General features: G+C 38.2%; 1 protein-coding gene across 6 annotated transcripts in view; it reads right to left on the bottom strand.

Moving 5' to 3' along the window:
• Nucleotides 1-14,108, bottom strand: part of dysf (dysferlin, limb girdle muscular dystrophy 2B (autosomal recessive)) — a 103,707-nt gene that overhangs the window by 77,373 nt on the left and 12,226 nt on the right. For all 6 annotated transcript variants that reach the window (XM_085147380.1, XM_085147408.1, XM_085147399.1 and 3 more), the window contains exons 2-11: nucleotides 9,225-9,280; nucleotides 8,163-8,254; nucleotides 6,048-6,153; nucleotides 2,871-2,994; nucleotides 1,938-2,194; nucleotides 1,726-1,854; nucleotides 1,539-1,601; nucleotides 1,382-1,432; nucleotides 1,197-1,227; nucleotides 88-203 (exon numbers count right to left, since the gene is read on the bottom strand). In XM_085147380.1, the coding sequence (XP_085003506.1) occupies nucleotides 88-203; nucleotides 1,197-1,227; nucleotides 1,382-1,432; nucleotides 1,539-1,601; nucleotides 1,726-1,854; nucleotides 1,938-2,194; nucleotides 2,871-2,994; nucleotides 6,048-6,153; nucleotides 8,163-8,254; nucleotides 9,225-9,280 (1,025 nt within the window). The remainder of the gene's footprint in view (nucleotides 1-87; nucleotides 204-1,196; nucleotides 1,228-1,381; nucleotides 1,433-1,538; nucleotides 1,602-1,725; nucleotides 1,855-1,937; nucleotides 2,195-2,870; nucleotides 2,995-6,047; nucleotides 6,154-8,162; nucleotides 8,255-9,224; nucleotides 9,281-14,108) is intronic.

Here is a 14,108-nt window from a genome sequence, read left to right as displayed (position 1 = left end):
ACAACCATGTAAAAATAGAACAACTCATGTTACTTGATTGACCTCATAGCCTTCTAGGACTATCTTGTAAAAGAGTATGAAACTCACCGGTGGCTCATCTCCAGCTGCTAAGACAAACAAGCTGACCTTCAGGTAGCCTTTGACCCCAGCAGAGAGGTCGTCAGGGTCACAAAGCAGAAGCCACTTCCTCAAGAAGCAGTGCCCTGAAAAGAGGGGAGGAAGAGAGAGGTTTAAAGCCAGAAGCTTGTAAATTCAGGATTAACAAAAGCAGCTTTGACACACGTCTGGAGAAACTTTTCACAGTTATCCTTTCTCACACAAAGCATGACATAATGACACCAAGCTGCAACCTGTGGGGCATGTGACAAAAACATGGCTTCCTGATTGGCATGGACCAAAAAATGATCTTGATTTTCTAAATATTATATATAATCATCACCCTGGATTCCTATTTAGCTGTAAGCATCATTGTTTGACAGACTTAATGGATTTTAACACATCAGTATCACTGATATGAATATATCTTCAAATATTTTAATTTTGACTGTCCTGACAGTCAATGATAATACATTCAAATATGTTTAGTTTTGCTTTTTGTTCTCTTAACACTTGTATAAATGTTTGCTGGACCCTTTAAAGTGAGACGTTACAGCTTGTGAGGTCTATGAATACAGCTCTCCATCCAAGCTTGCTAGCTTTAGCTGATAACTTCGCACTCGAACTTCTTATCCATATATTATTATTTCTGGTCCAAAAAACAGCATGGCAGCAGCAAAAACAATTACCACAGAGGGTTCAAAAAGTGGTTCAGAAAACCAGAAGACCGTTTTAACATTTGTCAAGTTTTCATTTGCCAGGTTGTTGTGTAGAACAGCAGCAGTGCCAATGTGTGAGAACAGCTCTTCACTCATCCTTTTTCATAACCACATATCCAAATCAGGGTCATAGGGATGCTGGAGCCTTTCCCGGCTATCACAAGGGAAAAAGTCAGGGGACAAGCCCAGGAACCCCTTTGCTGTGAGGTGAGGTGAGAATGCTAGCTGCCTGACTAAATGGCTAAAAGCTAAGTAAATGAAAAATGTCATCAGACTGATGATCAATCTGACATAATTTACAGTTTAGCATTTAGATCTTTGTTTAATCTTTTTCAAGCAAATACGCCTAAAAATGTTTAAATCATACAAACATATACTCACTGTGCTCATTGTAGATGGTGCCCACATCTATCTGTGGAAAACAGAACACAGAGACAGATGTTTGAGTTCTTCTAATTTCCAAAGCACATGTGCCCCCCCCCCCTCCTAATTTATCACAGTACACCGTAGTTCAATATTCATAGAAATCATAGACTCAAGTTAAAGCTCTAAGCCTGGCAGTTTACCTTGAATTCACCTATCACGGCATCAGTTCTAAGCGAACGAGAGTCACATACCTGAAAAAGAGAAAGATTATAACTCTGATAAAAATAAGAAAACGCTGATAGTGTTGAATTTCTCAAGGTAAACAAATAAAAAAAGAGAGAAAAACGTCACACTCACAGTGATGAAAATGGGTTCGTCAAACAAGTCTGAGGGCGTCTCGAAGAAGTTCAGGAAGAAAGTCTGTGGAGGGAAATAAATGCAAGTTGAAGTTTGAGTAAAAAGTAACATGTAAAGTTATACTAAAAAGCAGTACAGTGCAAAAAAAGTTATCAAGACAAGCATACTGGCAAAAACATTTACTCACCTCATCAAATACTGGGTTGTTCCCCTTTCTGATTCGGGTCCTCTTGGACTGCCCGGCAACTGCTATCTTAACAACAGGTTTAATGTTGATGCCCGGCAACTGTCGTCCCTTAATGACCCGCACACGAATCTGGACAAGGACACGTGTGTACAGCAACATGTATGGAGTGTAAGTATTCCTTTAATGTGTCTTTTTTAAGTATTGTAACTAACCTGTAGATCCTGTGGTTTGTTGGGTAGCTGTTTGGGCTGACTGCTGGCTCCTCTCCTCCTCTTCCTCAGCCCTCCTTGGGTGTGGTAGGATGGCGGTGAACGCTTGGGCGTCTGGGCGGTGGGGGATTCCTGGCCTGGGGGCCCCTGAGGACCAATTATCACCATGGAGCGTCCATCATCTGCTCCCTGGTCCTCTGTGGGCTCAAGCATCATCATACTCTCTGTATCCTCCTCGCCCAAAGTATCCAGAGAGATCACTGCACAGAAAGTAGTCCCAGGAAATAAATCTTGGGGTAAACTAACAAAATGGAGACACTGGGTTGGGCAAATGGAAACCGAAGAAGGGGAAAAAACATACAGTGGTGTGAAAAAGTGTTTGCACTCTTCCAGTGTGTTTGTATGTTTTTGTTTTACACATAAATGTGTCAGATCATCAGACAAGTTTAAATATTTGATAAAGATAATAAGTAAATACAAAATGCAGTTCAGTTTCTAAATGAAGGTGTTTATTATTAAAGGAGGAAAAAACCTGTGTGAAAACGTGATTGAGGAAATCACTTAAATAGGACCTGCCTGACAAAGTGGTGTAGACGAAAAGCCAGACATGGAGCCACAACCCAAGGAAATTCAGGAAAAATGGGAAACAAAGTAATTGAGATCTCTCAGTCTGGAAAAGGTTATAAAGCATTTCTATAGCTTTGGGACTCAAGTGAACCACAGTGAGAGACATTACCCACAAATGGAGAAAACTTGAAACAGTGGTGACCCCCCCAGGAGTGGTCAGCTGACCAAAATGTGTGTGTGTGTGTGTGTGTGTGTGTGTGTGTGTGTGTCATTACATCTGCTGTAAAAGTAACACAGCATCTCAAAAGGGATAAACACTTTTTCACACCACTGCAATTATTGTTTCACTACATGACACGCTGAGGTTACTTGTGACTGTGTCCAGCTCCACACTAGGATTGTTATGAGGCTGAGGCTCCAGCTGGGGAGGAGGCTGAAACATCGGAGCCGATCCTGGAGGAGGAAGGTAGGAAACTTGCAGGGTCAGCGTGGCCTATGGGAGGCAGAAAACACAATTTGTAGATCTGTCATGTTTGGCTGTGTGGCAGGCAGAATGTAGGACCCAAACGCAGGACTTGGAGACAAAATGCTTAACTAAAGGTGGCAGCTTTATTGCTGGAGAACACAAACTAAAACTAGGTATACGAACGCTGAAAGAAAACAAAGAAAAGATAAACTAGAACTAAAAATCTTGCACTTGACATTTCATGAGGACCCCATGTGCAGGACACAACAACAAACAGAGGACCATTTGTTGTTGCGGCCTGAGGACTGAGGACTTAAATACACAAGCAGGATAACGAGAGGAGGGCGAACAGGTGCACACTCAGCTGGAGCTAATCATACATAAGAAGGCAAAGAGGAAGTGAACGCATTGGACACTTGTATATGTCTCTGGAGACATATACATAAGTACAGTAAAAGATGATGGAAGAGCAGGTCAGCGGATGGCACTTAATAAGTAACTTAACAGCAGTGGCCTTTATGCTACTCATGCTATTCACCTGTATCATCCTTAAATTAGGGTTAGGCTTAGAGACAGAGTTAGCCACCCTACCTTCAGATTTACTAAAACTGATGCAAGACTGAGTTATAAAAGCATTTCACTCTGTGTTCAGTTGTTTTGATGGTGGAAACTATCCAACGAGGCCAAAACAGTTATTTAAACCAGGCTGTAATTAATGCTGTTAAGTTTAAGCTTTTAAGACAGGAAGTCGTGACTTATATTTAGTGCCTCTACAGGCCTTTTGAGGAACTGCAATTATTTTTTTTAGCACTTTTTAGCAGTTTTATTTGTTTTGGGGTTTTTTGTGCCCTACAAGTTGGTTTTAATTAAACTTAGAGAATTTCACTTCATCATACACCTCAGCACAAATTATGCATAAAACATGTGGCTCATTGGTCTAGGGCAGGGGTGTCAAACATGACTTGGCCTGGCAAAGACTCCAGTCTGGGACACTGGATCGCTTTCGGAAAAATGCAAAGGAGAACATAATATTTGGACTTTTAATTGTGTAATTGTATAGTTAGTTACTTTATCAGTAGGAAAAGTTACAACTTTTCCTACTGATAAAGACCTCCCCTGTAGCCATTTGTATTTCACCAAAGTAATTAAATGATAGATTTCTGTAGTTTAACACGTTTAATTCTTAAAATTTAAGCTCAAAGAGTTGTGCTGACTTTCCTTCAGTTGAAATAGTACTTTACTTTTGTATATAGGATATCTCAGGGATTAAATATGTAGTTAAACTTCTGCACACTGGCAGAAAGAACCGTTTCACTGGTCTGGTTCAAGTTTAAAGTGCAAGTTGTCCCTGGTTTAAATCCTGGACGAGCCCACGGTTCTTCACTTATGGTTCTCTACCCAAACTCAAAGTGGCATTTAACCTCACCACCACCACCACCACCAGAAAAGACCTGTTTCCTGCACACTGTAATCAAGATGAGTTACCCTGTGGTAACAGGGGTGGCTTCTACTGTTTCCTTCAACAGGAAAAAGCAGCTTAAGTGATAAGCTGTTATGTTTCTGTAAACAAACTCATCAGACTCGGCGTGTCCAACTCTGGTCAGACTACAGTTTCTATGGAGTAGATGTTAAGCATGTGAATATCTTGACATGTTTTTCTTGGGTCTATCTCACTGAATCTGTGTAAGATTTTGTTTGTGGAAGCAAACAGTTGTAAGGGCAGATGCATCAAGAAATCTTTGAAGAAATAATATTAGTTTCATTTTTGTTTATAACAGAGTTTGCTTTCTATGACTAATGAAGAAAAAACCTGATAAATCACACATTGTCCATACCATACAGTGTGTGTGTGGGTGTGGGTGTGCACACATGTATGTGGCATCAATCAGGTCCAGTCTGACAGTGACAGGAAGACTTTGTTTTGGCTTCAGGAAGCAAGGATGGGGAAGAGAGAACAGTGTTTCATTTGCTGCTATAAAACACTGTAGGTTTGGCTGCCAAGGTGTGTGCGTGCATGTGTGTGTGTGTGTGCGTGCCCAGATCTTATACTTCTGCATCTTCTACTAAAAGACCAATTTGAGTTTGAGCTCTTTTGGAAACTAAAACTACTGAACAATTTTATTTTAGTTGGTGTTGGGTTAGACCTGTAGCTGTGATGACTGGTTTTCTAGGCGACACCTGTATCATGTCAATGTGGGTCTCCATAGAGCAATGTTGCATAATTAGAGGAAAAAGAAAATCAAGCATTTCATCACTGAATAACCATCAGGTTTCTCATCATTAGAAGTGTTTTTTTATTTTAAAAAAGAAAAAGGCTCCAGTAATACTAGCCAGTAATAGATACTGTATTCTAGGTGTCTTTTCAATGAGCAATGAACAATAAACACCTAGAATACAACATTCAGCTGCCATAAGGACCCTCAGAGAATACATGCAGAACGGAGAGAACATGCAAGCTAGGACTTTCTTGCAGTGTGGTACCAGTGCTTACTAGAGTTAATTAAATTTGACATAACCTTGCTGATATAAGATAAATAGTGCTGATCACATACTTGGAACAAACTGAAAAACATGAAAAACATAAAGAACATCTCTTACTTCCAGCAAGACCTTTGCCTAATTTTGAGCTCATGAGTTCATATTTTCCAACAAAAAAGTACAAGAAATATAAACGTATCCAGGGTGATACAGAAAATCCATGTTGGATTTCCCCAGCAGCACATGACCACATCAGTGCCTCATCAAGTCCAAGACCCACCCACTAACCACCTGTCGACCATTTTTCTTGACATTACAGACCTGATCAGCCTTAGTCAGCAGATTAGCAAAAGAACCATCTAATAAAATCAATTGCAGTTATTTATAGTTCATTTTATTTGTTGTGGAGAGACATTTTTGTGTTTCTGATTCTTCTTTTTTTTATTAAGGATCCCAAAGAAGGAAATAACAAATCAACTATGATTCAGAAATGTTGCTCACTTTATTTTAAGCTCAAAAGAGGAAACTTGGAGTCATTTATAATCGACGTGTGACGCAGTTAGGCTGCAGATTAATCAGTCAGTGCAGTTCCGTGTGCTCACCCCTGTGTTGTTCCTCTTGGTGTCCAGCAAGGAGACGGTGAAGGTGGCGGCGAAATTGGGAGAGTTGAGCACATCTCTAAGACCTAGCCGACACTCCCCCAGAAACCTGAAAGAGACACACACCAGAAACACAGAGATGGATCTTAAACACAACTGTGTTATTTACAAAATAACATCTTTAAAGACACAGCTGGAGTTGATCCCAAGTACATTTTCCCCATTTTCCCAGTATGAGAATCAAAGAAATGACAACATTAATATGTCAGCCACCATTGGGCTGAAAAAAATCTAATAAACATGTCAGAAAGAGAGAGAAAACTTTAGGACTGGTAAATTCTTAAAAATTAGGAATGCACTAACCAGCTCAGCAACAACCAAGAAAAGTTGATGATTCCAAAATTCATTCCTTCTTTAAAAAAACAAAACAAAAAAAACTCTTCCCAACATCTGGCCAAAGCACGAACACTCTTGAGGAGGCATGCATGCCATTGCCAAAGTCTCCAATAATGAGATGCATTATCTGGCAAAGCATCTCAAAGAAGGAAACCCAGTATTTGGTGATATCCATCTGTTATAGACTTCAAGGACTGAATTACAGCTCTTACCACATGACCCTAACGGTGTTGCACCTGTGCCTAGTCTCTGATAAACTCTTAGTTTCCCTGTTTCCCCATTCACAGTCATTTTCTGACATCTTACAACATTTATTCCCCAACCTTGGTGGTTATTTTTGTTACTGTACAACATTGTCAAGCAAAGTTGTAATACCTAGAGAGATCAAAGGAAAATGGTAAAGCAAATACACCCCAAAATGACAAATATGTACTTCACACGTTAAGTCCAGGTGAATAGAAAATCACCGACAACAAAAAAAACAAACAAAAATGCTGTGTAAGTTCTCAGTCATCCAGGTCATGGTACTCTATCCAGCTATGAAACAAAAAGCGACTTGACTTCTTTAAGTTTCTCGAAGATGTTTCATGTCTCATCTGAAAAACTCCTGCAGTCCTAAAACCAAATGGCATTTAAACTCTAGTGGGAGTTGTCCCTCAAGAGGCTATCTATCCCCACTGTGAATGACCATCTTTGATTAGAGGAGGTGGTCTGCCACCTACAACGCGGTTTTGAGATCCCTTCCACAGGCGCCTCAACCCCCAATCCCATCTTGCTTTAGGTGATCTCAATAAGTCACATGATAGGGTGTAGCAAGGTCTCATAATGGTTTCATTGGAAAACTCATGACCCATGCCTTTTTTCACACTTTGGCTCATGTGGTGAGGCACATGATCAGTAGTGGGTAACTGAAGAAGCTTCTCAGATGAGAGGTGAAACGTCTTCAGGAAACTTAAAGACGACCAATCGCTTTTCTTGAAGCTCCTTAGAAAACAAATACTCAGTACAACAATAATGGATTCATGCTGAGAGCTGAGACACAGTCAAGTTGCACTGTAATTTGAGTGGCTGATTTATGGATCCATTCATCTTTCAGCACAACAGAGAGTGAATGGGTGGGAATTTGGCAGAATAAATACCACAATGAGGGGAAGACCTGATTCTTTCGTTCCTGCCCCTTCCCTTCCGAAAGAACTCTGACTGGCCTGACATCTTGATCGAGTGAAACAATCCAAAAATAACCCACCGAGGGGTCCACTGGCCACATCTCTACTGTGACAATGTGCAGCTCCATCTATTCAAACTTAGTATGACAATCCTAAATTTATTATCCCAGGGGTGATTTGTACATATCGCCTCTTTATCTGTCTGTTGGCCAGCACAAGGTTTAAAATGATTTACAAACAGCTGCCAGTGATGAGTGATTAAAAGTAAATATAGCCCGTTTATGTTTGGAGTTTAAAACAGACCTATCCCTTTTACTCTTCAGTTGTATTTATGGGTTTGATCCATTTTTCTTGTTTCAAACAATTATGCCTCTTTTTTGGAAATCTCTAATGATAAGATCTGTCACCATCTGAGTTATGACACTTGCCTGCCTATAAAAGGAAAACCACTTAAAGAAGTTTTTTCAGGGTCATTTTGTGTAAATGAAATGCCTTATATTTCTTCAGTGTTTTGATGCCCCATCTGAATGCATATAATTAGCATAGCACACAGTACCTGTTTCTCCCCATTTTCTCATGATCTTTAACAACACAGTGAATCTCAGCTCCAGAGTCCAGAGGAATCCCCTTCAGATCCCACTCAAAACCCTGACAGACACAAAGGAAAGAAATGTTTTAAAAAAAAAGAGTGAAAATGGGATCTTATAGGCAGAACATTTTAATGATGATATTTTGTAATATCCTTACTGCACCTTTATTGCTTTATATTTGTGAAGTACTTCTAACTTTACTGCAGTATTGCAAATAATTTTTTGGTCTGGTTATTTTGCTCCCATACAGAGATGTTGTCACAATTTTACCAGCTCATAATGTTGCAAACTTACTAAATGCACTGAATGTGTTTTAGGGTATGCTAGATAGGTGGTAAGCTAACCCAGGGGAAAGTCAATTCACGGTTGATTTGAATTCCCAAAACATCATTCGTACAGGCTTGTGTAAGTAAAATCAAACAGGTTTTTTTTCTGACTAACATTAGCTAATGTTAACTTTCATGTTAATTGCAAATTGCTGACTGCATACAGCAAATTTCTATCTTAAGCAGTTATGTTAATTATTACAAATTTCCAAGTCAGATCTAACTTTCAGGTAGCAAATTATTTTACTCACTTTGAGCGGCCTGATGTTGCGACCAGATATGAATAAAGAAGCAGTCAAAACTAGCATTGTTAGGACCCAATGGTAGATTAATGTAACATAACAACAGACTTACCTAAATTGCAAGACTGCTGCCATTCTAACAAATAAAACATTATCTTTATATCTTTACTAGATTTTTTTTTTGTTTTCAGTTATTTTTGTCTTTATTTTGAGTTTCTATATGAATCTATGGCTGCTTCACTTTGATGAGGATCCAGGACTGTATGCAAGAGACTCATCCTGCATTTTCCACTTTGAGTCCTTTACAGAGATCAAGCAATGATTTACTTTTAAATTAGGTTATAACTTATTCTCACATTAATAATTAAAATATACTTAATATTTGACATTGCATTATCACACACCTAGGAACTTTAACAGATGATGGGTTGATGAATTTGTGGCTTAATGGGGGACTTACCTCATTCCACACAGGGTTAGGATTGTTTTTGATGACCTTTGTCTTCTTCTTGGACCCTGAAACAGATATAGAAAATGGAAAATGTAATGTTTGTAATTTTTCTATATGAAGATAATCCTACAACTTAGGATATTAACAACTTAAGGTCAATACAGATATTGACCTTAAGTTGTGTCAGAAATGAGAAAAATAAATTTTAACGCCATCTAGGAAAAACTGAAAGTCTCCTTTTTGCAGTAACCAACAACTTAACAAGTTAGAAACCTGTGTGTCAAATATATTTGCTCTGCTATTAGCTCAACTAATAGTGCAAACTTTACTTACAAAGTAAAGTTTTGACCAACATTTATGAGCATAGCCATCTTAAAAAACAAATTTTAAAAATCAGATTAGTGGAAAAAAATATTTTTAACAATAGAAAAAAAAAGTTGTGTCCTGATCTACTCCAACTTTGAATAAGCATAATAATAACTCAGTATGGGCCTTCAAAAAAGTCTATGGAGTCACCCCTATCTATCCTACACTATCCACACTGACAAACATTTTAATGAAAGGTGTAGAATAAAATAGTTAAATGTTCCAGTAAGAGTGGATTGTTTATCTTTACCACTCATGTACCTGTATAATGATAGGAAGAACTGCTCCATCACATGAAACTTTTGTTACGCTCGTTCATGGTTATGCTAATCAAAGATATGAAGTTATTATGAATGTTAAAACATAAGAACAAAAAAAAACCTTTACACATTGCACCTTAAAACTTTGGAATAAATTACCCTTCTCCATAAAAAAATACTAAAGTCAGAGTTTAAAGTTGAAATATATACTATTTTTGGTAAACAAAATTAAGACTATTGCAAAGATTGAACTTACTATGTAATTTTTATTATCTGTATTTTAAGTTGTTGTAAAGATTAAATAATATAAGTATATCAATTCTAGTCAGCTCATTTTGTGTGATGATTACTGACATACATTTTATTGTAATTCCTCCAAAAGGTGCACTATAGAAACAAGTTCGCACATAAACAGTGGTATAAATATTCTGCTCTAAAATAACTACTGACACACAATAGGTTTATTTGTATATGTGTGTTATCTTTCCATGGCTTCCTGTAACATGAAGTTCGGAGCTCTGATTTCCTGCCCGCCGTCAGCCAGCTTTAACCAGAAGTGAGAGGTGAGACAGGTTAATACCCTGCCAGAATAGGTACTCAAATACTGAAGGCCACTTATGAAACAATATGTGTACAAACCTGTGATAATGTGAGTTATCACACAGGGGGGCAGTTATCACAGTTTCCAATTATTTTTGGTAAAACAGGAATTGATTGAGACAGAGACTAAACTGGTGCTTCCAGATAAAAGGAAACAGAGTCAATGGTCATTGTCTTCATCTTTGAAGTTACCTTTTCATTTCCATGACATGCTAATTCCTGGTAAATGTCACCAAGGACAGCTGAAGCTGATACAAATGACGGTAGTTTTGCATGTATTGACTGCAGTTGTTTATCTGATAATCCCATTAGATTAGATTATTTTAAAAATTACTTAAGTTATTCTTGAGGAGCTTCTACAGACATGCTTTTTACATTATGATGTATTTTAAAGGCAAGTGAAAATAAAACAAGAAAGGTCAGGGGGTTACAAAAGTCAAATATGACCAATTACAGATTTTTAACCATGAATAAATAAAAAACGCTGAATGAATAACTTAAACAACTGGTGCATAAAATGTGCAAAAAAGAGAATCAGAAAAATGTAATAAGAGGATAGGAGATGCTAAAAATGGAAGTAAAAGGGTGTCCACACAGGAATCTATTTGTTCATTGCACATCATTTTGTTGCTTAGGTTTGGTCACCAACAACATTCTAGGCTCAGCTTGCCCTGGTAACCTTCTGGATTCATCACCCTGCCATATCATCCAACTCAAAGTTGACATAAGTTTATCTTAGAACCACAGGGTGTATCAAACGTGGACATAACTTCCAGGTCAAAAAAATTAAGTCAATGCAGTTGTGCCTAAAAACCTGCCACACTATGGTGATAACTTGAGTTGAACAAAGACTTGTTGTCCTATAGCAGTACGTGGGAAAATAACATCCCATTTTTTCCCCTCACCCCCAAACGGTTGGAGCAGACGGTGGCCCCTCCCTGAGCCAGGTTATGCTGAAATTTCTTCCTATTAAAAGGGAGTTTTTCTTTTCCACTGTCACCAAGTGCTTGCTCATAGGCGGTTTGATAGTTGGGGCTTCTCTCTAAAATTCTAGGGTCTTTGCATTACAATAAAAAGAGCCTTGAGATGATTGTTGTTGTGATTTTTCATGAAATAAATAATATTGAATTGAATCGAATCTCATAGCTAAACTGCTGAGTTGAAGGGTTCAGTCATTTATTAGGGGTTATATTAAATAAAAAATGAGGTACTGTTTTATCAATCTTGGTCATACAATGTTATAAAATGGTATTATCTGTGTTATAAAACCACATGCTCGCTTATGACTTGTCAATCACGAGTCATTAGCCAATGAGTGTTGGCTTTTACAGTCAGATCGACACTTGTTTGTCTCATCTTAGCTTTTCCAACATGGTTAGGGTGGAAGCAGTCATCTCGAGGCTTCAAAACAGAAATTCAGAAGCCAGTGGGTGATGTCACAGTACTTATGTCAGTCGTCTATACATACTGTCTATATTTGGAACCTTCCCACTTCACATTGCCCTGATAGCATAGTAAATTGAAGTCACTGATGTTGTTGAATTTCTCTAGTCTCTAGTCGCCACATTTCTGCGAATTTCTTTCTGCGTGGACACTTTTTTTTAGCGCTCTAAACATGCAAGTCTGGTTGTCTAAAAATTTCCAGACCGTTTGGAAACCAAAGGTCATTGGTCACATATCCTTGGATTCAACTGGAGTACAATTAATATTTTTAATACATGTATTCCCAGTATGCACACATACACACACTCACATTGTCTCCATTCACACACACTCGGACAAAAGTTGTTTGCCTTCCTGTTTTCCCTACAGTGATCACCAAGTTTGAGAACACAAACACAAACAGAGAGCAATAAAACCATTAATTCAACTATACACACCCAAGCAAGTGCACACACACACACACACACACACACACACACACACACACACACACACACACACACACACACAAATTACCTACGTAAGAGTGCCTCCGTTCTTGTGGGATTTAAAAAAAACATTTCCACCCTTCCACAGAAAGGTTGAGAGGTTACATTTGATTCATGTGTGAATGTGTATGTGTTGTGCGTGTCAACTCTAGAAATCTCCCAAGTGCTGGTGCCACAGTTTGGAACCTGCAGAGAGGAAGTGGCACAGTATTAACTTCCCGGTTCAGCTTGGCACATTTCTATTATGAGCTGAGAATAGAATAGTGCAGCCCTCTGGGTTTTCAGACACGTATAGGAAACCTAGATTTAGACCTTCACTGTGTGTGTGAACATGTATTTTTTAAAGTCAGCTCAAAGTTTAAGGAGTTATGGTCACATGAACAACCAATCGCCCATGTAGTTTTCAGAGCCTGATATATTTGGACCAATAATATTTGGAGAGATTAGAAATAATGAAATATCTCAGTTTACGTATTTGATGTGTTTTCTAGGTTCTTATTGTGTGCATTTGCACTCTGTTTGAGCACTTTTACAGTGTCTCTCATTCATCCATTAGGAGTAACTCATGGTTCTGTATTTTAGCCAATGATACTTTGATGACTGATACTGACAATTTAAAGCAGTAATATGAAACTGAACAATATAAAATTTATGTGTAAATTTTACTATGTTTTATTATTTTCAAGAAGTGACTTTGAAAATAGAGACTATGTCACAGTTTGTAGACTTGAAGTGTTAAGTGTTTAGTACTGTTGCGGTCTTGGTTAAGGAGTGTCTGTGTGGCGTAATTGAGAACAGTACCAGCAGCTGAGTCTGATCCACATTATAAATAGCACAGTGCTGCCAGCTTTTATTTCTGTTTTGATTGAGGACAACACTCACTGTGACAATAACAACACTTTGGCCGGAAATCCTGCCTTTAGGACACAAACACCAGCACACGCTGCCAGATTTAATCACAGCACCCATAGACCCATTGCTCACAAACACAGCGTAGGAAAAAAAACAGTCATCTGTCTGTGCATCATAACCTTGTGCAGAAGGAGTTAAGAAAGAGTTTTCATAAAAATGTCTATTGTATTGGTCACTATTATAGGTCAGAATTGCTCTGGAAACTCTGGGATACATTTCCACAAACCGTTTTGAATACATTAAATGCAGAAAATGCATATCCTTCCCTCTGGATCTGTTGAGATTAGTCAGTTCATATAACAGTTGCGTCAACTACTAACATCTCTGATTTCTAAAAATGGACATGGTATCTGTGTTCTTGAGGGGAGGAAATTCTCTTTCACTTTTTCTGTCATTTTTCTTTCTGAACTCTAAATTCTTCATGTTATTGGAACTCAGTTTTGTGGGGGAAAAAAAGCCACCAACTCATTTATTTTCCATGCTTTTTTTTAAGTATATAAATGCATTATAACATTCATTTTTGATGCTTAAGGTGTCTAAGGCACTGCTTTATCACTTTATAGTTCAGTAAGCTTTTTTTCCCCCACAATAAGAAAGAAGTTCTGCTGTTTAGCCATAATATGAATGTGGATGTGGGAGGAAAGAGACATAACAGAGTAGTTTCAGTTTCACTTTGCTGCACTGAATCAATTTCTACACATCAGAGTCGACTGGCTGAAAAGATGCAGAGTCACTGCACCAAATTCACTTAATTTAAGAGTGTATGAGGAGGGTGAGATATGCATGAGTAAACAAAATGGGAAAAACATCTGCTGGCACGTTGC

The sequence above is a fragment of the Neolamprologus multifasciatus genome, chromosome 3, assembly GCF_963576455.1.
Source record: "Neolamprologus multifasciatus chromosome 3, fNeoMul1.2, whole genome shotgun sequence".
Taxonomy (NCBI): Eukaryota; Metazoa; Chordata; class Actinopteri; order Cichliformes; family Cichlidae; genus Neolamprologus; species Neolamprologus multifasciatus.
This window is presented reverse-complemented; position numbering and strand designations above follow the sequence as displayed.